This window comes from Lutzomyia longipalpis, chromosome 3, assembly GCF_024334085.1.
Source record: "Lutzomyia longipalpis isolate SR_M1_2022 chromosome 3, ASM2433408v1".
In the NCBI taxonomy this organism is placed as follows: domain Eukaryota; kingdom Metazoa; phylum Arthropoda; class Insecta; order Diptera; family Psychodidae; genus Lutzomyia; species Lutzomyia longipalpis.
Genome location: NC_074709.1, coordinates 29,525,625 through 29,550,838, shown reverse-complemented (window position 1 = coordinate 29,550,838; position 25,214 = coordinate 29,525,625). Strand labels below are relative to the sequence as shown.

Here is a 25,214-nt window from a genome sequence, read left to right as displayed (position 1 = left end):
CCTTCTTTCTCTATGGAAAGCAACTAAATGTAGTTTGTGTTGGAAAGTATAGAAAAAAAAAATTACGTCTTCCTTCATTTCCTGGAGATGGTTCGAATTCGACATAGATCAGAACTAGTCAGTGGTCCTCTATTAAAAGGCGATGAGCGGAAAATTTAAAATTCAACGTTTTTCTTCCGAAAATTCTACGCTAAAAATTTTTTAAAAAATATTAAGTAGAATTTTATCAACGATGCGATGGTAAAAATCATACGAATAAAATAGAAAGATATTTTTTTGTTATTTCCTTTCATATATTTTTATTTATTTTAATAAATAGCAATAAATATTCAATAACATCTCGTTTCAATTATGTTCATGTTGTCACATTATCTTTGTTTATTTCCATTTTTTTTGTTGTTCCTTTAATGCTAGGACTCTTGAAAGCAGATTTAAAATCCCAATTATTTTATCTCTGAAATTTTGTCTTTTTGTGTTATTTCTTAAATTCTTTTAAAGATTTTCTTTTTTTTTTGAATTATTATTTTTTTCTTTCATACACGATGGTACAAATATTTCAGAGATGGACAAATAGTCAAAACTCAAATCCACTCTCGGGTTTATCAATTTTTTTTTTTGCATTTTCATATTTTTTCAAAGTTATTTTTCTTCTTTTTATGTTTTTTTTCTTCATTTCATTTCAATAAATATTTATACGTGAATATGTAAAAAAGAAGAAGAATAAACGACATGGATATGCGTTATAATAAATCTTGTTTTTCATTATATGTTTTTTTTTTACTTTATTTTTCATCTTCCTAAATATTTTCTATATCATTAGATATTTTTTATCCATCGTTTTGAGTGTTTTTTTTTTCTTAGAGGTTTTGAATTTTTTTTTCTTTCAAAAACAAACAAAAAACAGTAGGTATGTGTTTATATTTTCGTCCAAAAGATTTTTGTTTAAACATTGTTTTATTTTAGTTTTTTCAATAATTCTTGAGGATGTTTTCTATTAGGGAATCTATATAATGGGTTTTCTTCATCATTTTGTTTAGATTAGTATTTTTGTTTGTTTGTTAAATATATTTTTCTTTTATTTTTAGATTCCATTTTGGTCGATTTTATCGAAAGAAGAGGCAATAAAAGAAAATGATTTCTTTTCTTTTTTTAATTTTTCTTTATAGAAGTTTAAAAATGATTTCTTTACCGTTAAAATTCTTATCAAAAAAAAAAAAACAAAGAATAGAGAGAGTTTAGTTTGGAAACAAAAGGCATAGTGAGGGTGTAGTCTCACATTTATATTCTATATCAATTTTTTTATTTATGTCTTTTAGTTAAATCTCAATGGATTCTTTGTAAAAATTCTAACTCACACGCTGAATTTACAAATATCTTTTCTTCTTCATTTTCATTTTTTTTTTAAATTTAAATTTATAGTTCCTTCTAGCAATACTATGGTCAATTTATTTCAGAATTTTTTCTTCTTTACTTCACTTCTCGACGACCGCTAGACGACTTCTAGGCGACCACTATTCTTCGTAGTTTCTTCCTCAAGTTTTTGCTCAATATCGCAACATTTTCTTTTTAATTTTCTTTAGCTATTCTTCTGTTTTCTTTATTACTTCTTGTTTTATTCCTCCTTACACCATCCATTTAATATTACTTGTTTTTCTTCATTATTTAATGTCATCCTCTATTAGATTTATCATTTTTTTTTTTATTAATTGTTAATTCTTTTTTTTTTTCATCATTTTTCTTTTAATACTTATAGAGAGAGAAAGAGAAAGGCAAATTTTAATCGATTAATTTTATATCCATTTCATTCTCAGCGATTTTTTTTATATCAATTTTATAACTTTTCCTTTTTGCTTTTCCATTTCCACACACATACAGAGTTTTTCTTTGTTTAAACTTCTCCTTCTTCTTCGTCGGGAAAAAAACAGTCCACTGACTGGAAATGCAAAAAGTTATGAATATTTCATTATTTTTATGCTTAAAGTGGTTTTTTTTTAAGATCTCAAAAAGTCCTAAATTATGAGAGAATTGGCGCCATATGTATGAATTTTCTTTTAAGAGAAATTAATTTTATTTAGACAAAGAAATATATTAAAAGTATTCAAAAAAAATTCAAAAGAAATTCAAAATAAATCCGTTAATAACGTAGTTTTCCTTTCCAAGGTAATCAAAATTCTGATTTAATTTTCTTTTTACGGAAATTTGATTTTTTATCATCAAAAAAATTTGCTGGCGCCGTAATTCTCAAGCAGATGAGTCAAGTATTTAAACATAAGAATTCTCGCTTTTTTTTCTTATGAGTCTCGGTACAAAAAGTCGTCCCTGTCGGGATGCCTAAAGCCGACAATTTATAGTCGAAGATTCTATACAATTAATACAAATATTTTTTTTTATCCTCAAAATGTCCTCACATCCACTTTCAAATATTTTTCTTTTTTTTTTTCATTTAATTAGTACCCTGAAAAATTTACTATCAGAATTCATATTTTATAATTTTCTTTTTTTTTTCATTCACTTTAAAAGGAGAAAATTACAATAATTATATTACAAATGATTGTGATTTCACTATATGAAAAAGTCGTTTCCTTTCACTAATTTTTTTTTTATATTTAACTCAATCAGGGCTAAAAATTTGTATTTTTTTTGTTTAAATATAATATGTATTTCAATAAATATAGTTTACTTTCAACAACCGCCATTTTCTTATAAATTATCAATTAATTGTTTTTTATGTATTAAATAAAAAATCAGTGATTAAAATTCACCATATTAATTAATAAATTTAAAAATAAAATCATTTACAATTTGCAAATGAAGAAAAAATCGTCCCCACATTAACATTACTTTCAACTGTGGTGCTAATAAAGTTCAACAGAAATAATATTTTGTAGAACAAAAATCTAGAATTATTTTATTGCAAATAAACAGAGAATTAGAAATATATAAATTTATGTATAAAAAATATATAATACACACTGAGAGATTGATAAAACAACTGCAACAAATTTATCTTCCGACATTAATTACAAAAATGGAGAATTAAAAAAAAAATATTTAGAGAACATTGAGTTGTATTCTGTGACCAATAAAAATCTTTAAATCATTGAAATATCAGAACAAGTTTCAATGATTTCAGGGATTTTTTTGGTGGTAAAATAGAACCAATTATCATGACTATTGCAATACCTACTTATTATTTTATTATTAGAACTTTTTGTAAAAAAATAAATGGCAAGTTCTGACGTCAAATTCCTTCTATTCGGTAATCAAGAAAATCTTGAAATCTTCACTTTGAAAAAATCAAGAAAACCAAGATTTCGTATTGTGACGTCAACCACAAGATTATCCAGAATCGAGCTCCTTTTTTTCTTAATTAAGATACAATCAAATAAACAATTCTTAATCGATAAAAGGTAAACTTCAGATTCTTCTCAAGGAAATCTCATGAAATTGAAGCTATTTGAAGGTGGTTCAAAATGAATTTCAAGACATTACTCATTGATGAATTATTTCCTTAAAAATATTTCACTAAATTGACTTAAAAATTCATCTTAAATCTCTTCACTTTTAGTATAGTATGTATGGTATGAAGAACAGTCTCAATTTATCGATAAAACAGTCCCAAATAATTTTAGAACTATTTTGAATTAATATTTTAAAAGAAAAATAATTAATTTATAAAGCAATAAAATTGAGAATATTTTTTTTTTGAGTTTCTCATCTGTTACACAGAAAAAATAGAATAATAATATTAACCAACAATAAAAAACAATTTTTGTTTACAAAGAGGATAAGAAAAGCTTTTAAAAACCATCTCAATGTCATCTTTTTTTTCTTACACTGTCAAAAAAAAAATACATTAAAAAAACGAACATAAAATTAAGGAGATCACATGTAAATTGTACTTGAGATTTAAATAAAAAAAAACAAATGAGTCAAACTCATGATTGTAAAAAAAAGAAAAAAAATAAGTAAAGCACCATAGCATCGTGGATTGGGGGGAGAGGATCAGGGGGTAAATGGCAAAAAAAATTAATAATAATTACTATATTGTATTACAATTTTATCATCTATTAAATAACTATTATACTTCCCCCACAAAAACATAAATATATTTATACTTTTTTTACATTATTTTTTGTTTTAATTTTTCTTGATCTAACAATTGAATTGTTTTTATACTTTTTCTTTTAATCTTATAATTTCAATAGCTAAATTATAACAGTTTTTCATTGAAAATTATAAAATATAACAAAATTGAACATTCCACCGCCATCTTTGTTTCATACATATTCTTCATCGAATTTTGAGTGCTTCGTGGAGCAAAAATAATAAATAAGAACTCCATTCGATAAATTATTTTTGATATTATTACATATTAATTTAAATCTAAAATGGATTATCGCACAATGTTGAAGAATTTTCCATCTACTTATGTTTTTTTTTTCTTGCTGTTATAACACCCTGTTGTTTTATTTAACCAACCATCCAGTCTTTGAGGTTAAACGTGACAAAACAAAGGAGGCGTTGCGGAGATGAAAAAATCCAACATGGCGACAGAGCCTTAAGAGTTTCCATTTGTTTTATTCACTTTAAGAGTTTCCTTCATTTTTCATCTTCTTACTATTTTTTATAACGATTATAAGACATGTTGTATTGATGCACACAAGATGGCGTCCCAGTGGGCCTCACTCAAAGGGGTGGGGGTGGGATCTCACATCTCTCTCTATGTCAGTCAACATACGAATTTGTATATAAGTATGCAAAAAAAGGATGGCCCATTTGTCGCCATTTTCTCAAAAAAAAAAAAAAACGCATTTCTTTTTACCCTTAATAACACAAACGGACTGCAAATCACGAGAGGTTCAATTGTTTCTTTTTTTTTGTTCTAGAGAGCAGCGTTCTTAACGCATTTGAGAGTCCCACAGAGTTTCTTTCAAAAAAACAAAACAAACGTCGGCCATTTTTCCTTTTGATGTTCTCACAACACTTTCTCCACTTTATTTTGGATTGAAGAAAAATGGCGATGCACCAGAAATGTTTGTTGCGGTGCTGCGATGAAAGTGAACATTCTGCCATTTGTTGTCGCGCTTATGCCACACTCTTGTCTCTTCCGATTGGTGTGTATGTGCGTGTCCTTGCCTAAATTTCACGCAAAAATCAATGAAATACGTGAAAAATTAAGATTTATAACAGTTATAACAAGAATGGCGTCTATGTGAGAAGTGTGACGCTAACCTCAAAAATTTTGCAAACTTCTTAAAAGGGTTTTTATTTACAATAACTTACTTGTCGATATACTGTGTCAGTCGAACGTATGCGATGCAAGCTGCATCTTCACCCAACAAATGAACATGTGGATTGAGGATGGTTGTATTGATTGCCTTGCAGTTCTTACCAAGGACTGATTATTGAATGAGAAATTATATTAAATAAAATAAATAATTTCTTTTTTTTTTTAAATAATTTTCATACCATTTTCAAAGTAAAATTTGTGAAAATCCATTCCTTCGACAAGATTGCCCAATGCTTCAGGTTCAAAGGCAGTCAGATGTGGGTCACAAATTTTTCTAAACGTACACAAATCAAAACAATTATTAGAATAAATCAAAGAAGCAAAAGAATTTAAAAAAAAAGCAAAACTTACGTGTATGCATCGAAATCGCCATTGTTGATTGCCTCAATTAATTGCTCAGTTATTTTTATTATTTCCTGTCGTCGAGCTGAAAAAAAGAATGAACAATGGACTAATTTAGTTTCAATCTAAATCATATTTCTTGTGCTTTTGTGGGGGTATGTAATTATCTGTTTTATATTAAAAATTCTTCATAAAAAAAGGCTGCAAAAAAACCAACGCAACAGAGAAAAAAAAACACACAAGAAATATGCAAAGAAAAAAAATTATAAGCCGTAGAAAACTCAAAGCAAAACGTCGTTGTTTTTTTAAAGCGGTTCATCTTTAGTTCACAAGAAATTTAAATTTTATTAAGTTATTTTAATCATTATTCGTACACCAAGTAAGTGCTTAATTTTTCTCCAGTAATTAATAAAAATTTGAATTAAGTCTTTGAAAATGAATTTTAATAGCAAAATTCCCATTTTTAGATGCTGTAATAAATTATTACGTAATTTACGTTTGACATTAACCCGGCTGACAATTTTTTATATTTTATCTTTTAGAGGATCAATGATTCTAATCTCAAAAATTTGACATCAATTTTCTCTGAAGAAAGTTTTCTTTCTACTAATATTAAGTAATTGAACCTTCCTTTACACAGATGTAGAATTTATCACGAAATCTTAAATACATTTTAATTCTTTCAGGATTTAAAAAAAAGCCGAAGTGGCCATATTGGCCAGCAAAATCCTTCAAGGCTTCAATAATATCAGTGCTTTGTCAGCAATATGTTTAAAAATAAATTATTAAAATACGAATGAAAACAAAACTATACCAAGTAAAGAATGTAATTAATCTATAGGCCAGGCGGGTAATTTTTATAACAAACATTTTATTACATGTCACGTAAAAAATTTCACGTATAATACCGCTTTGTAACAAATTAAAAATTTATTTCTCAAAACAATCATAAAAAAAAATCACTGAAAAATAAAGCTCAACTGAAAAGACTAAAAAAGCACACAAAAAACAAATATTTTTTTAGTTCTAGTGGGTGAGAAAGACCCAAATCGGACCTTTAGTTGCATATTAAAATAAAAAAAAATAAAATATCAAAAAGGAGTTTATTCATGGATATATGAAACAATATCATTTAAGAAAAAGTTAGGGAACATTTAATCCTTCAAAGGATTAAAATAGAAGAATAAATTGCCAAAGAAACTTTTTATTTTCCATAAGGAATAGCTGAGAAAAACAGGTAAAGATTAACCACGTTTAATGATAAATCCTTGGCGATTTTTCCAAGCTAATCTCAAAGAAAAAAAAGTTTATTTGTCGGTTTCTTCTTCAATTTTATTTCTCTACAAGAATTAACTGTGTCCTAAATGTCTAACAAATAATAATTTTTTCCACATGTTAGTGATGAAACTCCTTTATTTTTATAAAACTCCGATTTGGATCATTCTCAACTAACAATTCTGGGTGGAATCAGCAGTGGGAATTTTCTTTAAAAGAATCATCTTATAGGCACTAAAAATTTTGCAAAAAAAGTAAAATAAAATGAGAAAATATTTTTTATTATTTTCAAAATATTTTCTTTTATTTTAAAATAAAAAGTGTGAGGGTTAAGAGATGGAATTGTGGTACGGAATTTTTTTTATTTTGTGTTTCTTTTTTTATTGCTAAAATTCTTGCACAGAAATTTATTTATAATGCATTTTTCAGATGCAGCAAATCAAACAAAAACTCAATGCAGGGGACGAACATGGAGGTAAAAATTCCAAAAAATAAATAAACAGAAAAACTATTTCTTGTGCAAAATGTGCTTTTTTTCAAAATGGATGTCGTTTGTCAAAGAAAACGTTCTCATTTTTTTTTATTTTGTCTTGCAGCTACCTTTCATGCAAAATCCGGACTGCATGCCCTACACGGGGGGTGGTTTTGCTCACGAAAGGGGGAATGTGAGTTTTAGTTTTAGTTTTTTGGATAAAATAAAAAGGGGGTTGGATACATTTTGGAAAAGTCTTATTTGTTAGCTTAAAAAATATTTATTATTTTTAATTAATAAATTTTCAGTCTCACAATTCCATCCCGAATTTTGGAACGCGAGACGTGTCTCCATTATCCAAACCCAAAGATAAAATAAATAAATAAATTTTGCTCACACAATTTGCCAATTTATTGTTTTAAAAAATATATATAACGAGACATTGTGTCGTGGGGTTCGCAACTCAGCTACGACTAGCTTCAACACATATTTCATTACTCATGTAATATTACTTTTGGTTAAATAAATGAGCCAATAATGTATTATATTTATTAACATTTCGGCGACTGAGAGATTCCTGTTGGGATTTTTGATGCTAAAACATGCTAATTTACTGAATTATGCTGGTAAAAAATTCTTTGTTTTGCTATTCAAGACACGAACCAAAACCGTTATAATTTAAAATAATATTGAGGTTAGTTTAGTGTAGCAAAGTGCAACTTTATTGTTTTCAAGTGAATATTCTAATAAAAATTTATTCTAATGATGCTAAATATATTTTATCCGTTTAAAAAGCATTAAAAATCCCAACAAAATCACTAAGAAAATTAAACAGAAACGGTGACCAACTTTGAAGATTATTTTTTGTTGTTGTTTTTATGTCAAACATACCTGAACACTGAGAGTTAGTAGATAGTTGATGACATGCCTTGGCCGGACACACAATCCGTATGTCTATACATTAGTTTTTGAATGTTAATTACAGTTTTGTTTAGATTTTTGTGTTTTTTTTTCAGTTTTACAACAAACAAAAAAAAACAAATTATCTAATCGCAAAGATAATTGTAGTAGTATAGTATTAAAGTCTGTATTGTGTATTGTTTTTCCATTAATAAATAATTCTATAAATATACTTTTTGTTAGCATAAATCTAGCTGCAAATATACATTTTGTGGCCTCTGTAATGTTTGGATATTTTTGTGTAAAACGTTACAACTAAAAAGAGGAAAATAAAGTTTAGTGTGTGTCTTGGGTCGGCGAGCCAACTCACCAACTCCCGTGTCCCAACTATCTCTATCAGTTGACTCATCTAGGTGGCTCCACCTATAGTCATAGTCATCGTCCTCGCATGTCAACTCAACGTACCCACAGTCCTCTATGAAAATTTTTATTCTTTAAATTTTTCTTTGTATTTTTTACTCAATTCAGCGCCTCCATTTTTGAATTCAACGATTTTTTTCGTTTTGTTTTCTGTATTTTGGAGTCTGTAAAAATCTAACCCCACGACGATTACCCCCTCCTACACATAATGTTATAAAGAAACACGCTCCGGGTGTAAAGCAAAATACCAAAAACCAAGCAATTGATGTTCATTCATTGGCAGCCTTTTGCATCGTGAAGGCTTGCTTTATTGCCTTAACCTCAAATCTTGGGATTTCTCTTATTCTTAACTTTTAGCGAAAAAAGCTCAAGAAAGTCTTTTGGATTGAATAAAAGAAAACAGATAAGAATCTAAAAAGAATTGAAGTGTCAAAAGATTGAAGAATATTGAATTGTTAAACGAACTGTCAAAAGAACTGTCAAAGAATTAACATCAAATTGCCAACAATAGAGAAAGAGAGAGTAAATAGAAAGATGTTAAAAAATATTTAAAAAAAATTAACAATACGAAGAAGATAAACAAAGAACAAATCCTGAAAACAAAAGCATAAAATACACACAGAAAGAAAAATAAATAAATAAATATTTTGTTAATATTGAAAAGTTAAAAAGAAAAAGAATAGTTATTAAGTATAGAAGGCAAACATAAAACAAAAATGGCGTCCGTGGAAGCGAGTAAAAGACAAAACTCGGCCGTGCGCGAGAGAGAGAGGCGAAAAAACACCTTGAACGGATTGAAGAAGATCGGCTCCGGGCCTCTGAGCTGCCTTTGTTACGGTCGCTGCCACGAGATTGTGGAGGCGCTGTGGAGCTTCTGGTGGCGCTGATGTCGGCGATGGTGGCGCTGCTCCCATGTTATTATCATTTGTTTATTGGTTTTCATTTTGTTTTTGCCGTAAAACCGAAATAAGAAAAATTCGTTCGATTTCTTTATCAAAAATGTCTTCTAATGCAATATTTCTTGTTTTATTTTTTTTATCTTAATTATTAACTCTCAATAGCATTAGTTTACAGAGGATAATAAAATTAAGAAAGAAAAAAATGTGCAGCTTCTTAACTTTCTTAGCTCACTGTATAATGTTAATCTGCCTCAAACGTCATTCCAGGTGTGTGTAAATGGGTTAAATTTTATTTTAAATATTTTCGTCCGATATGTTTTGGAAGATTGCGAAAATAAAGAATTTATATTTTTATTATTAATTTAATAATTTATTTTTCAATTTTTAAATATTATGTATTTTTTTCTTATTTCCGCAATCTCATCCAATTATTCATTCTTTTTGCTAAAATGTCCGTCTTGAATGAAACAAATGGAATTAACTCCAAAATGCCCTTCTTTTTGCGCTTTTCTTGCCACTTGTGTGGGGTGTATGGTGAAACATTAAAAAGAGAAAATTAAAGAAGAAAAGGAGAACGAAAGAGACAGAAAACAAGGAGCAAGAAAAGGTGTGTGGAAAAAAACTTAAGAAAAATTCAGCTTTTTCTTTACCTTCAGGATCTTTGGCAATAACGGTTGAGCTGCGATCTACGCCTCCCTTTTTATCTTCTTTACATGTGAATTTATTTTTTTTCGTTTTTTTTATCAATTTAGTGGCATTTTTTTCAGGTTTTTGTGTGCACATGAGAATATTCAGAGAATATGCAGTTTAAGAAAAAAAAAGAAAAGAAAATGGTTAAAAGAATTAAATTAAAAATGAAAAGGCAAAATCAATACGTTAATAATTCTTTTTTATATCATTTGAATGAAACATAATGAGTTTTTATGGCAGAGACACAGCATTATGGTTAACCCGGGAATTGCTATAAATCTGCGCAAACAGCGCCACAGCTATGCCTTCTGTGATGAATTTCCGAAGCTTTTAATTTTATAGCAATCAGGGGTCAAACACCCTCTTTGCCATAAAATGTTGAACTTTCAGAATTCACCGCAACAGGCAAATACAGAGGCGCTGTTTGTCAACTCTATAGCAATTTCAGGGAAAACCTTAATAAACGAATTAGTTTTTTTACGAAAATTATGAGAGAGATATTTTCATAATTTTTGTGAAATTAATTTAATTATCATAAATTAATTTTTACGATTGACCTAATATTTTCGGTCGGGCAGATCTCATAATTTTCGTGATTTTTTTTCCAAAAATGTAGATGGGGATGGAACACAATTTGTGAGATTAAACAATCAATGAAAATACAAAGCAATGAATATAAATACGTGAATTAACACAGGAAGTCTCTGAATGTCGAAGACACATTTTTTTTAAGAATTTCTAACTCAGAGATTTTACATAAACCTTCTTCGTAATATTGCTCAAGATTTACACTTAAATAGATTTTTTTTTAAATATAAGTAAATAATGATTATATATTTTAATATTTAATAAGAAAATTGAGAATTATTAAGAAAACATTCATAGAGAAAAGAAGGTTCGTTTATTTATATGGAAAAAAGTGGTTAATTTGTATAGGAAGAACATGATGGAGAAGGGAAAAGAAATGGAGAAAAAAATTGAGAAAAAGCACTAACAGAGACAATGGCCGTGAGATTACAAAGAAATAAAGTTATAGACATGATTTACAAGAAATTAAAGAATTCGAAAAGTTTTTTATTTACTCTATACAAGTGACATTTACATGGAAAATTATTTTTTTTTATTATTTAAAAAATTGATTTAAAAAAATCCAAAAAATCATTTCTTTCCTTCATTGTAAAAATAATTTTTGTTAAAGGATTCCCAATTAGCACAAAGTAACAAAATGGTCGCCATATAGTAACAAAAAAAAACTACTTTATGCCAAAAATAAAAATGAATTTTCCATAGAAATGTCATTAGAAGAGAATTATGGAGAAAAAAAGATCACACAGAAATGATTTTTTTAGCATTCAAACACAATGCAAATGAAAGATTTTTGCAGATAATATGAGAAATTTTTCGTAATCAATTTATTCTCTCACCTCGAACGTCATCATCTTCGATTGTTGTACTTGAGTCAGTTGATTCCTTGACTTGAGACCCTTCGCCTTTCTTCGTGATCATGCTTTTGCCTTCATTCGCCGCATTTTTCACGTTCACGCCCACATTTTTGGAATCGGAAGAAATATAAGTGAGATTTTAGTTGAAAATAAATATGTACACAGATACATGAGAAGAATTTCTTCTTTTCTCCTTCTTCATCTTCTTCTTTAGTTATAAATGTGAAAACGAAGATGAAAAATTTAAAAAATAAATAAATAAAGATCAAAACAAAAATTAATTGAAAAATTTTGCAAATTGAAAATATAAAACTTTTTTAATTTGATTTTCTTTTTTTAAAAATCTTTCGAAACAGACACATTAGCAAAATTTTGATATTATGAATTTAAACAACAAAAAAGATGTGAAAAAAACGATAAAACTCTTTTTGAATTTAAAAGAAAAACTTAAGACAAAAAAACATGAGAAAAATATCAAAATCGGATTTGAACCCAACGTAACAACAAACACGATAGTTGCTCTGTTAGGAAGCTGAGACAGAGAGATAGAGAGATAGATAGAGAGAGATATATATGTAATATATAATCCTATTTATATAAAATGTAATGTAATGTATAATGTTTTGTTTCTCCTAGGTGTCCACTTTGGCTTCATTTTTGGTATTTAATGTACCCAAAAAAACAATTTAAAAAATATAAAAAATGGCGTTCAAATGTCAAAAAATTGCTGAAGTTTAGTAAATTTTTGACATTTGGACGCTGAAAAATGACTTCAAAACGGCCATTTTGATTTTTCTATGAAAGCAACATTGCTAGTTGGGTGAAACGAGGAAATTTATTGAAATATTTACAAGAAAACAGAAAAAAACATACCCAGTAAGCACAAATTAACTATTGTCAAATACTTAGAATACTAAAATATTTTTAATTGAAAAATATCTTTATTTTGAAAAAAAAATTCAAAATATTAAAAAAAAAAGTAATTTTCAAAAAAGATTTAAAAATTATATTAATATTCGTGACAATGTCCCAAAGAGTAATAATGTTGCTTTCTTCTAATAATCACCTTCTTCCTATATATAATTTATGTGACACAGTGAGGATAAAATGCATTTTATTGAATCCAACAGACTAGCTTGGAATGGAATTATTATATTTTGTTGGACGCAATCTCGAAGCGAAAACACAAAAAGGTGAGCAGAAAGAGAGAGAGAAAAAAGAAACGAAAAACACCATTTTTTCATTTTTAAAAGAAAAATAAAAGGGAAAGAGAGAGACAAAAGCTGCGGTGGATTGCAAAATGGCGATGAGAGGGTTTTTTGTTGAGAAAAAAAAAGAAAACAAATATAAAACCCATAAAACGGACAAAAAGATCAAAGGAGAAATTTAAGAAAAAAAGAAATAAATAAAAATGAAGAAATAAATTGTGAAAAAGGAGATTTTGAGTTAGAACGGAAAGAAACATAGAGGAAAAAAATTAAAGAAATATTCTGCTTACCACTTTCTAGAGAATTGACAGGAGGAGGTAGTTTTTTTGGTTCGGTACAGAGTTGTTATGTGATAAAGTTTCTATTTTAATTCTTATCTTGTTTGTAAAACTTTTTCTCTTTTTTTTTAAACAAAAATAAAGGATTTATATTTTCTTTCAATGGCAAAGAAATAGGCAAGACAGACAGAGGTAGAGATACAAAGAAAAAACAAATTTTTGCGCCTCTTTTGTGGCACTTTTTTTTTTATCTAGAGTGGGATTTCTTATAGTTTTCTTTATCTAATTTTAAATAAATAAATTTAAAAGAAAAGAAAATCTCAAATGGGATACTTACTCGAAAAATTTCTAGTAGCGAGCATAGTTGTTAAGATGGCGACCTAAAGGAGTTTTGAAAAGTTAGGTTAAGTGACTTTATTTTCTTCTTCTTCGTTTCAATGTTAAAAAAAATGAATAAATTCAATAAAATTTACCTTCAATTTGCGTCTTGCATTGAATTTCTTGAGACAGTCAACAGTCTCCTGCCGATGTACGACTGATGCCACCCTTTCTCGTTGCTGTTTTAATGTAAAATACCCCAAGAAAATTAATTTAGATAAAACAGAAACACTAAAAAACGTAAAAAAAAGAGATACATACGCAGATCCAGGGATGCTTAAGTGCCTCACTAGCTGTAATACGCTTATGAGGATTCACGGTAAGCATTTGGTTGATGAGATTCTTGGCGTCTGGCGTTACTGTATCCCATTCAGGTGATGGGTACTGTAATGTATACACAATATAGAATCCAAAGGCTTGACTTTTTTCCCCCTCAAACGTAAGATAAACTCACATCATAGGCTCCTGCCTTAATTTGAGAATACAGCCTATGCTGATCTTCATCCCAAAATGGCGGATAGCCAACAAGCAGGATATATAGGATGACGCCTGTTTTTTTGTTTTTTTTTTCAAAGAAATTCATAAGAAAGGAAATAAGAAAGAAACAAATTAGTGCTGTGCTCGTGAGTGAGAAACAACCAAGTGTTAAACACATAAAGCACTACACTCTAGGCCAAACATTCTACAGATTTTTTTTTGGTTTTCTCTCCATCGGGGAGCGTTGAAATCCGGGTCGTTGAGCTGGCGACACAAGCGATGGAAATCCCGTGAAGCGCTTCATCATCAACTACCAAATGTTTCTAATGTTTGCTCACAAAACTACTAAGTAAGTGTCTGTTCCTCATCCACAAGGACTGTCCCTCACAGCGATCGATTTGGTCACACATTGTTACCAATATGTGACTATTTTGCAACTTTCATTTTAAATTTTAACCGCTCTGAGAGACAATTCCGGGAGGGAAATTTTTTTGCACAAAATTCTACACACAATAGTATTGTTTTGAAGGGAGAGGTTAGCGGAGGTTCTTTTGATTTTTTTTTTTATTATTTAATTAACCCAAGAAACAGGTAAAGTTCAACTAATAAAAATTTTCAAAAGACTTTTTACCCTCAAAAAGAATTTTTTTAGTATAAAAAAAGCGAAATTTCTTTTGCAAAATAACTTTTAAAAAAATTCCTACAAAATGTCCTCAGATTTTTTCTTTACTCAAAAGAAGTTTTTTTTTTTTATTTTAACAGTTGAGTGTTTCTTGGGTTTTTTGCTTTTCTTTTTTGAAAAGTTAAGAGAAAGAGAGACAAGAGGAAAAAATTCTTGTGTGCATTCTACTGAAAATTACAGTGTGTTAAGGTTTTCTTGCAAGGCCGGTTAAAGTCAATGGCCAAAATTAGTCTGTACACCGTTTATGCTCTCTCTATGGAATGGCTACTCTGAGGACCCCAAATTTTCATTCTAACTCCTATTCTTTCCGTTATAAGAAACCCCAAGAAGAACGTTAAAAATTGAAAATATTCAAAAAATAAAATAGCAAACTGTGTACGAGAAATTTGGGCCAAAGACCGAAAGGATCTAATCTGAATTTTTTCTGAGGCTTTTTTTTCGGGGGTTTCGGGGTTTAGGTTAATTGTAAAAATAAAAAAAGAGGAGGGTGTGTTTTTTTGAGATGTATGGTGCTCACCGCAGGCCCAAATGTCAACGGACTTGCCGTAGGGCTCCTTCTTCAGCACCTCAGGCGACAGGTAGCCGGGCGTACCGGCAAACCCAAACCACGCCAGCTGATCGCCCGAAACTTCGATGGCGAGACCAAAATCGGCTAACTTCACGGCGGCTCCCTTCGCCTTGCTCGCCAGCAGCAAGTTCTCCGGCTTGAGGTCACGATGCACAACCCCATTCTGGTGGCAGTGATTCACAGATTCGAGAATTTGCTGGATGCAGTGACTCGCATCTGCTTCTGAGTAGAACTCGCGTGCCACGATGTCCTCGAATAGTTCACCTCCTGTTACGCTGTTACAGCATTTTTTGTTTGTTTTGAGTTAAAATTCAAGCCATTTTCTTTCTCACTTTCTTACTATTTTTCTTTATCTAGCGCTATATTCCCATTTTTTTTAAAGTTATTTAGGAATTTTAATAATATTGTCCAAGTTGGTTAAGAGTCTTAAATCGTTAAAGAACTTTCCATTTAAACATGGACGATTCGGACGCTTCAATTGATTGAATTTGAAGCAAGAAATGTTGTTAATATGCTTCGACTATTCGAATTAGAATCGATTATTCGAAAATTCGATAAATATTCGATTATTGGAAGCTTCGAAGAATTTTTTTTACGAATCCAAAGCCTACAGAAATGTCTTTCAAAACCTTTATATACTTAAAATTTATTCAAAGTTTCAATTAATTGAATCCAATTCAAAATAATCAAAGAAGCGACATAACCTCAATTATTCAAAGCATCGAAAAATTTGGTTTTTTAGGAAAAAAGCAATAATTTTGTCGTGAAACGGACACAAAAGTAACAAAGTTGATTTTCTTGATAAAAAATTTTTGAAAGAATAAATATAATAGAAAAAAAATTAAGTATTTCAATAATTTTTCGGGAAAATATCGCTAGATAACGTTTTGGCCGAAATTTCATTAGTTTCTTCGGAGGTAATCTGTATTTCCACAAGTGTCATGAAAGTGGGCTTATACTTACAGATCAAACACGAGATAGTGATAGTTTTCCTCTTGTATGCTATCATGGAGTCGTACTGGAAAAAATTCAAATTTTAGCATTGATTTTAAGCTTCTAAAATTCATTGAGTCCTAACCTATATTCGGATGCTGGAGTTTTCGACAGATTCTAGCCTCTCGCTCGAGTTTTTGAAAATCTAAATAAAATAGATTCTTTTTTTACTCACAAAAGCTACAAAAATATTGAATTTAATTAAATTTTTACCTCGTGACGTGAGTTTCTTCGTATTAATTATTTTAGCAGCAAATTCCAGACCCGTTGACTTTTGAACGCATCTCTTGACGATTGAAAAGGCGCCCCTATTGTGCAACAAAAAAAATGATTTTAAAAATTTAGTTTACCAAAGAAATTATCAAGATTACTCACTTTCCAAGCTCTTCTTTTATATCATAATTATCGGAAAAGCGCGTGCAGGCCGCCGGGGCAGCCATTGCGACGGCGGCAGACGCGTGATTAACTGGCGGTGACACTTGGATCACTTTTTCTCAACTTCTCGAGAGATTTTCTGAAGAAATAAAAAGATAATAAATAAGCAAAAACTTGCACACTCCATTTTAGTCGTTAAAAAAATTCAAAATTTTATAATATACCTAACTCAGCAAAATTAGCATTCTGACAGATCTGTCAAAAGACTGTCATAGACATTGGGACACATTATTTTAGCAAGATACGATCGTATGGAAGTTTTAAGTAATTTATGATCGCAATTTTCTTAAGTTTTATGAATACAAAATGTTGATCTATTTAACAATTTTCAGTCTTTCGATGAGAATCTCAAGAGATTTTTCTGTTTTTGCTATATTTCTATACTTTAACGAGGTACAAACAGGCCTTAAACATCACTGACACATCACTTGCCGTTCTTGTCAGATTTTCAATGTCAAAATAAAAGAAATGACATTATTTCGCTCAAAATTATCGTTAAAGTTAAGTAAAATCTCAACACAAATGTTAAGTTTTTCTTTTGAAAAAACAAAAAAAAATTAGAATAATAAAATAAAAGAAAAAAAAACGAAGAATTAAAAGAAAAACTATCCCAAATAAATTAATTAATAGAAATATCAAATAAATAAAAAAAAAATCTTTAAGGAAAGTTGAAGATTTTCTAGACAAGTTGTCGCCACTTGTGCGCCCACTTGTTGTCCCTCTAACGGTCAAACCGCGCATGAGTCTCACGTGCCAGTTGGCGCATGATTGAAATCGATTTACAAGAGCGCCACCCGGTGAGTGAATGTTTAAGTAATGCCTCCCCCCGGGGTTCCATGAGCCCCCCCATTGGTCTCCACACAAAACCTTCCTAAACACCTGAGGAAAATCTCTGCGGCCCAGATGGAAGACACCCAAATTAGAAGACATTGCATGCAAACAAATTAGCACTCACCACAAGCTCCTGTTAAATAGGCAATTCAAGGGGAGGTTCTCTTGAAGATACTTTTTCAGAGCCCCTAAATGTATGCAATTCTCATGTAAAAATTGCAAAAATTCCTATTTGTTGCGCCTAAATGTAGATTAATTCGCAATTTTTTGTGGTAATTTTCTCCCAGGAGAAAGTCACAAAAGCACCTTTAGGGGTTGCTCTTAACACTTTTCAGTAGCACAGAACTTCACACGACACAACAACAATGGAGGATGCGCAGTGGAAGGAGCAAAAAAGGCTACCATTGCGGCGAAGGAGGCGATGACACTATCTTATTAAATGTCAAGAAGGAAATTGACGGGTGGGGGTGGCTTTTCCACAAGGGATGGGGGTGTGGGATGAGGAAATGAAAGGAGATGAGTTTTATTTCCCCCTTGAAAAATTTAATAAATGTACCGGTTCAATATTTAAAAAAAACCATATTCATTTTAAAAGAATAGAAAAAATTTTTTTTTATAACAATTAGGTTAGGAATTGATCATTGTTTCTTGGGAAGTTTTTCCAATATAGCAATTACTGCAAAATTTTAATTTCTCTTCTAAAAAAAATTAAAGAAATAAAATTCAAAAGAAAAACTAAATATTTTAAACATTTAAGCATCTTAAAGAAAAACTTTTCTTAATAAATGTTAAGCGTCCTTATAAAAGAAATTTTCAACAATTAAGAATCTCATTTAAAATTCATTTTATAATTCATGTAGAAAGTTTCTAGTGCATCATGTTGTAACTGAAATAGATACTCATCCTCTGTGTCTAGGTCAGTGGAGCAATAAAAAACCTATAGGTCTTCATTGGGCATCAATATAAAACATTCATTTAGGGAGTAATTTGAAACACACACGCCCTTTTGAAAATGTCAGAGAAAAGTTATTTTTTTGTGTAATGTGAAGTTAGTCACAAGAGCCAAATTTTTATAGAATTATTTTCCCGCAAGATGTCGGGTTGATCGAAGCGCTTGCGCCCGCCAAAAAATCATTAACACGCATGTCTCCATCTTTCGCGAGGGACCTGTGGGGGCCTCCTTCCACTTGACCCCATTCTAACAGGGAGAGACGGTCTCACACATAAAATTGCCACCACACTTTTCTACCCAAAGGAAATTTTCACCTTCATAAAAATACATATATATTTCCCCCTCAAACTTCCCGAAATAAATTCACATTTCACGGCTCATCGATCGCGTACGAAGACGTGCGAAAACTAAAAAAAAAACCTCCCAGAGAAGGATTTTTATATAAATTCAAAAAGAGAGACTTTGAGGAAAAATGGAAAATTAAGAAATATTTTTTGTGGGCCAATGTAGCTGCTGATGAGAAAATGTATTTATAGAGGTAATCAATCACCTGGTGGGAAAGATCTCTCGACGTTGCTACAATGTGCGGTCTTTGGAAATAAACTTTGCGACGCAGAAAAAACAGCTGAGGATGTTCTGCACAAATTTTCCACCACAACTTTTCTCGCGGGAGATGCAACAAACTGAGTGTCTCAAAAAATCACACGGACAGCGTCAAAATTTCCTCATTTTCACGGAAGATGGAGCCACATAATTTGGGCAACAAATCAATTTATCTTTGAACGGCAAAAAAAGATGGCGGAATAACAGTTTGTCTGTATGTGCCATCGGTTGGAAATTCTGGAGAAGTAGTGGATATTTTGAATAATTAGGAATTTGTAGTTGATAAATGAAAAATCTTGGGAAATATTCAAGCAATGTAAAAATTAAGAGCAGGCAAAAAGAGATTAAAAAATACTTTTAAGAAAAACAACTTTTATCAAATCAAATTAATTTAGATTCTCTAAAAACTTAAATGAGAAATATTTAGGCTTTAATTCCTGATAAAGGTGATAAATTAAGAAACCTTCAACGCCCTGAAGAACGGTCCAATAAGAATCGAATTATCGGCCAGAAAATAAACAAATTCCATTCAAAATCAAAATAAACTGCAGCAAAAGCAAAAGAAGGAAAAATATTGAAAAAGCAAACGAATAAGAGAGAAACTTCAGAACAAACTAAACCAAATTATTGAATCTTAAAAGATCTTTTAAAAAAAATCTTTAAAAGATTTTGAAAAACGTCCAAATCGCGCGTACTACAGTGGCGCCACCACATTGCTTTGTGACCCAATTGCAAAGTATAAGCTGTCCAAACACAATCCGACGCCAGAAAGGTTGTATTCTGTGGCTCTTCCTGGCCATATGGTGCCCCCGTGAGTGACCGCGTGCTGCAATTCCGTGAAACAGTATTGGGTAAAGAGTGTCATGAATAACCAGCAGTTCTGTATCCGCTGGAACAGCCACCTCGGCAGCCTGGGGGCGGCCTTCCCGCAGATGCTTGCCGGCCAGAGATTTGTGGATGTAACGCTGGCCTGTGAGGGTCATCAGGTGCACTGCCATCGCCTCGTGCTGGCAGCATGCTCCACGTACTTTGAGGCCCTCCTTGGGGAGAATCCCTGCAAGCATCCCATCATCATACTACCGCGAGACATAAAGCTGTGGGAAATTCAGGCACTCGTTGACTTTATGTACAAGGGGGAGGTCAATGTGAGTTCAGCTGGACTTCCGGATCTCATAAAATGCGCCGAAATGCTCCAAATACGGGGACTCTGTGGTGCAGATGCTGCCCTATATCTCAATACAGTGACAGATGCAAAGGAAACGCAAGAGGAGACACCAAAGACAGACGAGCAGTACCTCAAGAGTAGTCCGGATGTATCTCCGGTTGTTGACACCAGTGAAATTACCCGCCTCTTGGACACCTCAATGGACACTGATGGTGCATCCAAGAGTAAAACGGGTGAGTTTTTGGGATATTTCTTTTCTTTCTGCATCTTTGAAGCTTCTATTTTCTTCATTGTTGATTTTCTGTGGGGGCGCTCTATTGGTAGAGCGGGTAGAGCGCCTTTTAGCTGTGATTCTTTCGAAGAAAAGAATAGCACAGTTATATACATATCAAGGGCTAAACAAGAAAAGGTCGTAAGTCTGGTATTTCCCTGCAAAATTGATCTGTTTTACAGGTTTCACACAACACGTAGCAAAATTAAACACTTCACGTGCTATTTTTATTACAAAAAATACTCAAAAACACGAAGAAACTTAAGAAAATCCAAAGAAAAATGAGAAAAACACAAAAGGAAACATTTTGCTATTTTTCTGTGCTATCGCAAGAGGCGCTGCTGATTTCGCGTTCCCTTTACTGATAACAGCGCCGCCACATACATAGAAAGGGAGGACGCGGGAAAAATTTTAGAACAAACAAAATTAATAAAAAAAATCGGAATTTAAATTGATTTTTTTCGCACTATTCGAACAGATTGATTTGTAATTTTCAAATAAACTCTCTCTCGCGTTTCAAATTCTCAGAGACACCACCTTAATGTGTCTTATTCTCTTTCTTGTCCACAGACAACAGCCAGCCACCATCGGAGGCACCCCCGTCGTGTGGCACAATCCGTGTGATATCGAATGAGAATCTATTTGAAAATTACAATCAACTGTCGATGGGGCGTAACGATGGTGATATACCCACTATTGAGGTGGAAGATGAGTCCGAGGACATTATGAGGCACCTCCTGCCGCCATCACTAAAGTACAACAGCAAGAGTATGTCGATTAGTGTACGTTCTGGGAGGGCATCATCCGTGGAAAGTTGCGAAAATATCATTTGTTCGCCGAATCTCGAGGATCCACTGCGGCAGGATGATGAGGCCATCAATGGAGAAGATGATGCCTCATCTGATGCTGAGGAGAGTGAAGATATGGACTTACCGCCATTAATTCCCTTCTCAAAGGGTCAGCAAACAATTAAGCAGGAGCCCCCATGTTCACCACCAAAGGCTTTTGTTTTGCGCAATCCACGCGGCAATCAGCCACGATCCTACAATATAGACGCCCTCTGGGCAGCACTGATGAATGTCAAAGCTGGTGAATCCATTTACAGAGCTAGTCAGATCCACAAGGTGCCCCGAAAGACGCTACGCAACTGGATGAAGCGCTGGGACATTAAATCCTCTTTCCCAATGCCAAGGCAACTCAGGCAGGCGGCAGAGAAGAAGCGCCTCAGTAGGATTCGGAGTGATCGATAGTGCAACGCCAGCAGCTGTTTTTAGGAAGCTAGTCCAAAAAGAAAAAAAATGATTTAAAGAAAAAACTCTTGTCAAAGCTTAATATATATATTTATCTCTATAATTAATCCTTATTATACTTTTTGTGTCCTTTCAACGTGATATTTTGTAGGACTGTAAAACCTCCCGTGTGTGAAATAGACTCGATGGATTTCCAAAGAATGAAAATACTATAAAAAATAAACAATAATGGCGGTTGTTTGACTTAAGGGCGCCATTTTGGGGAGTTTTCAAATACAAAATGGCGGAGGTTTCTTGTTCTACTCAAACAGTTAAAGAAAGATTTGTCTCATGGCTTGCTTTATGCTCTCTAAAACACACACAGATTGTCCCCTGGCTAATGTAACATGTGAATATGATGACCCTGATGCTGATGATCCCGGCCAACCATTTGGGAGTGCAACACGACGAATTAGACGATCGGAAACTCTTTTGGCTCAGGCAGCGGATTGTGTTTTACGTGGACAAACTTTTCAAACAGTCTCAAATATGTTTAGCATCCCCATTTCAACAATCAGGTTTGTTAATGCTCTGAATGTTTTGTTGCCAGAAGTCGTAAAGGCTTGCTTCTTCTAGATTTTTCATGGATCGCAAAGGAATCCTCCCGAAGCGAAAACGCGGGCGAGCAGCAACGGGTGATAGTCCCAGAAGAACAAACCCTGGAGTACGAGCAATCAGCGAGGAGCCCCCATTTCACTTTGCCAACTTTAAATTACCCAAAATACGACCGAAACTAACCTAAAAAAAAACAAATAGCACTCTGCAATGGAGTGAAGACCGAATTACCTCATAGGACTCTCAAAGGCTTGAAAATGTGTCTTTCTGCATGAAGAAAACCAACAAAATATAGATTTAATCAACATTTATGCCCGTTTTTATTATTGATCATTCCTCAAAATTCTAAAGTTTAAACATTTTACATAAAATGGAAGGCCTGGCATGTTTTATGTCCGCATTGTAGCCTCTAGGAAGCTGAGGGAGGGTATGTGTTGTTGTAGGCCTTTGTTTACTTCACGACCTTCGGTACAATGTCCTTCTGGCGTCGTTTGTTCAGGAGCGGATTGCTGGATGTGTCCAGGGATTTAATCTTCATTTGATCGTAGTCAACACGCATGGTGGCAAGGGATCTTGTCATCTCTTCCTGCACCTCTGGCCATTGTTCTTCGCTCTCATTAAGCACGCGTCCCGTGTGGAGGGGGGTCTGTGGTACTTCCGTGTACTGTGCCACCCAGGTATTCTTGATCACCTGCTCAATGGTGAGCCTGTGCACGGGATCAACATTGAGCATGGCACGGATTAAATCCTTTGCTGCCTGGCTTACATTGGACCATTCCGGACTTGGGAATTCATACTGGCCCGTCCGTATTCGTTTCTTCATGCCCGGCGAAATGGCTAGGCCGTTGCTACTGTAGAATGGTGGGAAGCCACACAGTCTGTTGAAGAGAATTTTTTTTATAGGTTAGGTATTTTTTGAATTTGAACTTGAAGCAAACTTCAGGTAAGATCGGCCATTTTTTTTAAAGTGCAAAACGCGAAGGAAAAAGACTTTTGAAGGGTTTAGGAGGGGAAAATCGTATTTCTGGGGAAATTAAAAAAGTTTAGAGGCTTTTTAGATGAAGGAAATAACAAAGTTATTGAAGAATAGTCGATTGATCAGAAAGCATAAAAAATATTTGAGGTTAAAAAAAGCTCCATAAAGAATTTTAGTTTGAGGTTAGGAACGTTAAATTCTTCAAGAAATTAAGAAGAAATGAAAGTATTTTCTGATAGAAAAGAATATAATTCAGCATGAGAGTTTTAGCACTTGACTGAGAGAAGAATTAGAAGTAAAACAAGACGTTTTGTAGACCGAATTCTCCGCTAAAAATCCTGTTAGAGGCTTGCATCCTTAGGTTTGCATTACTAACAATTCGTTAATTTAAAAGGGATTAAAAAGGAAGTTTTAAAGGGAAAAATAAGGTTATTTATAGGCCCAAGTCAACACTAAAATTCTCATCCGAGGCTTGCACCCTCAGGCTTACATCACTAACGTATTTTTGAAAAGGATTTCTTGCTTAAAGAAAAAGAACAAAAAAGTACTCACAGAATGTACATAATGACCCCAAGAGACCAAATGTCGCAGCTCTTATCATACTTCTCGGGTCCCAGAACTTCGGGAGCAACGTAGTAGGGCGTGTAGCAGGGGGTCTGCAGTGTATCCTTGACGGAAGTCTCCTTGGCAAAGCCAAAGTCCGTTAATTTGAGTACCCCACCTGGCTTGGGGGCGGTGTACAGGAGATTTTCGGGCTTCAAATCCCGATGGGCGATGTCCATGCTGTGCAAATGGTGGACAGCAATGCAAATCTCATGCATAATCTGGGCAGCTTCGCGCTCCGTAAAGGGGCTATCCTGACGATCTTGAATACGTTGGAAGAGTTCACCACCCTCCATGCATTCCATCACGACCAAGAGGCAATTGGAGCCCGCGTAGGTGTTCTCGTACACATCACGTATGGCCACAATGTGACGACATCCACTTGCACGCCAGTGCAGCTCTACTTCACGTCGAGACTTGGGATTATCATGAAGGACCTGCGTGGGTGTTCAATTTACTGTTTGCAAAAATCCTTCACAGAACAAACAAAACTTTTTTTTTTGAAATTGTTACCTTGAGAGCAAATTTCTCTCCTGTCCTCCGATGAATGCACTGAACGACCTTCCCATTGAGTCCAAGTCCCAGGATCCGGGAAGAGATTTCGTAGTCATCGGTAATTGGGGTACTTTTGGGGCTTTTCTGGTTAATAGTATTCCTCAGCATTGTATTGCACACACACCATTCCCTGAATGCCTAAAACAGTATTTTGGGGAATCCTCAAGTGCCCCAAATGGGATTTTAGGGCAACAAAAATACAATATTAAAATGCAGAGAGATAAGTACGTGTGGGGAGATGTGTCACAGATGGCAAGTCCCTGACAGCTGCTCAACTTTTATCACCTCCTCACTCTCTCTCTTTCACCCACCGTGAAGGCTAAAACGCAATGCAAAGTGAGAAGTCGCTGGGAAGTCACGGAAGTCATCCGTGTGACCATCAACATCTCTCAATGGCGCATAAAAATTGAATTTTATTGCGATGAATTTTATTATAAAAAATAACAAAGAACAATTCCTTGCAAAATACACGATTTAATGAACAAAAACTAATACGAAAACACTCCAAAGGGAATTCCTTTTAAATTTTTACGCTCGTTTGTTTGTTTACATTTTATCAATGGAATGTATGACTGAATTCATTCATAAAATTACGGAAATTACGTTCATTCTTCCTCGCAGAACTTCGTGTTTGAGATCGGCTCCCCTTCGGCTAGTGCTCT

At 32.8% G+C, this 25,214-nt stretch overlaps 3 protein-coding genes across 20 annotated transcripts; 1 reads left to right on the top strand and 2 right to left on the bottom strand.

The window, feature by feature from the left end:
• Window positions 1-271: 271 nt before the first annotated feature.
• Window positions 272-19,263, bottom strand: LOC129793764 (calcium/calmodulin-dependent protein kinase type II alpha chain). 18 transcript variants are annotated; one of them, XM_055834056.1, is made up of 17 exons: window positions 19,086-19,263; window positions 16,693-16,831; window positions 16,531-16,625; window positions 16,403-16,462; window positions 16,288-16,342; window positions 15,274-15,599; window positions 14,052-14,146; window positions 13,859-13,981; window positions 13,693-13,776; window positions 13,557-13,599; window positions 11,716-11,805; window positions 10,252-10,308; window positions 9,487-9,606; window positions 5,645-5,720; window positions 5,473-5,567; window positions 5,287-5,401; window positions 272-5,139 (listed from the first exon to the last, which is right to left on the bottom strand). In XM_055834056.1, exons 2-17 carry the CDS (start codon window positions 16,755-16,757, stop codon window positions 4,998-5,000), a joined length of 1,641 nt encoding a protein of 546 aa, XP_055690031.1. In that variant the 5' UTR covers window positions 16,758-16,831; window positions 19,086-19,263; the 3' UTR covers window positions 272-4,997. The 18 variants fall into 18 exon arrangements, with proteins under 18 accessions (XP_055690031.1, XP_055690028.1, XP_055690034.1 ...); XM_055834053.1 differs by having other exon boundaries at window positions 11,716-11,835; window positions 19,086-19,257; XM_055834059.1 differs by lacking the exon at window positions 9,487-9,606 and adding an exon at window positions 8,274-8,336 and having other exon boundaries at window positions 19,086-19,257.
• Window positions 19,264-19,853: 590 nt separating this feature from the next.
• Window positions 19,854-22,053, top strand: LOC129793760 (protein jim lovell-like). The gene is made up of 2 exons (XM_055834033.1): window positions 19,854-20,536; window positions 21,145-22,053. Exons 1-2 carry the CDS (start codon window positions 20,002-20,004, stop codon window positions 21,822-21,824), a joined length of 1,215 nt encoding a protein of 404 aa, XP_055690008.1. The 5' UTR covers window positions 19,854-20,001; the 3' UTR covers window positions 21,825-22,053.
• Window positions 22,054-22,710: 657 nt separating this feature from the next.
• On the bottom strand, window positions 22,711-25,147 carry LOC129793761 (MAP kinase-activated protein kinase 2). Its single transcript, XM_055834034.1, has 3 exons — window positions 24,511-25,147; window positions 23,947-24,434; window positions 22,711-23,296 (listed from the first exon to the last, which is right to left on the bottom strand). The coding sequence occupies exons 1-3, from the start codon at window positions 24,658-24,660 to the stop codon at window positions 22,870-22,872; spliced, it is 1,065 nt and encodes a 354-aa protein (XP_055690009.1). The 5' UTR covers window positions 24,661-25,147; the 3' UTR covers window positions 22,711-22,869.
• Between the last annotated feature and the right edge of the window lie 67 nt (window positions 25,148-25,214).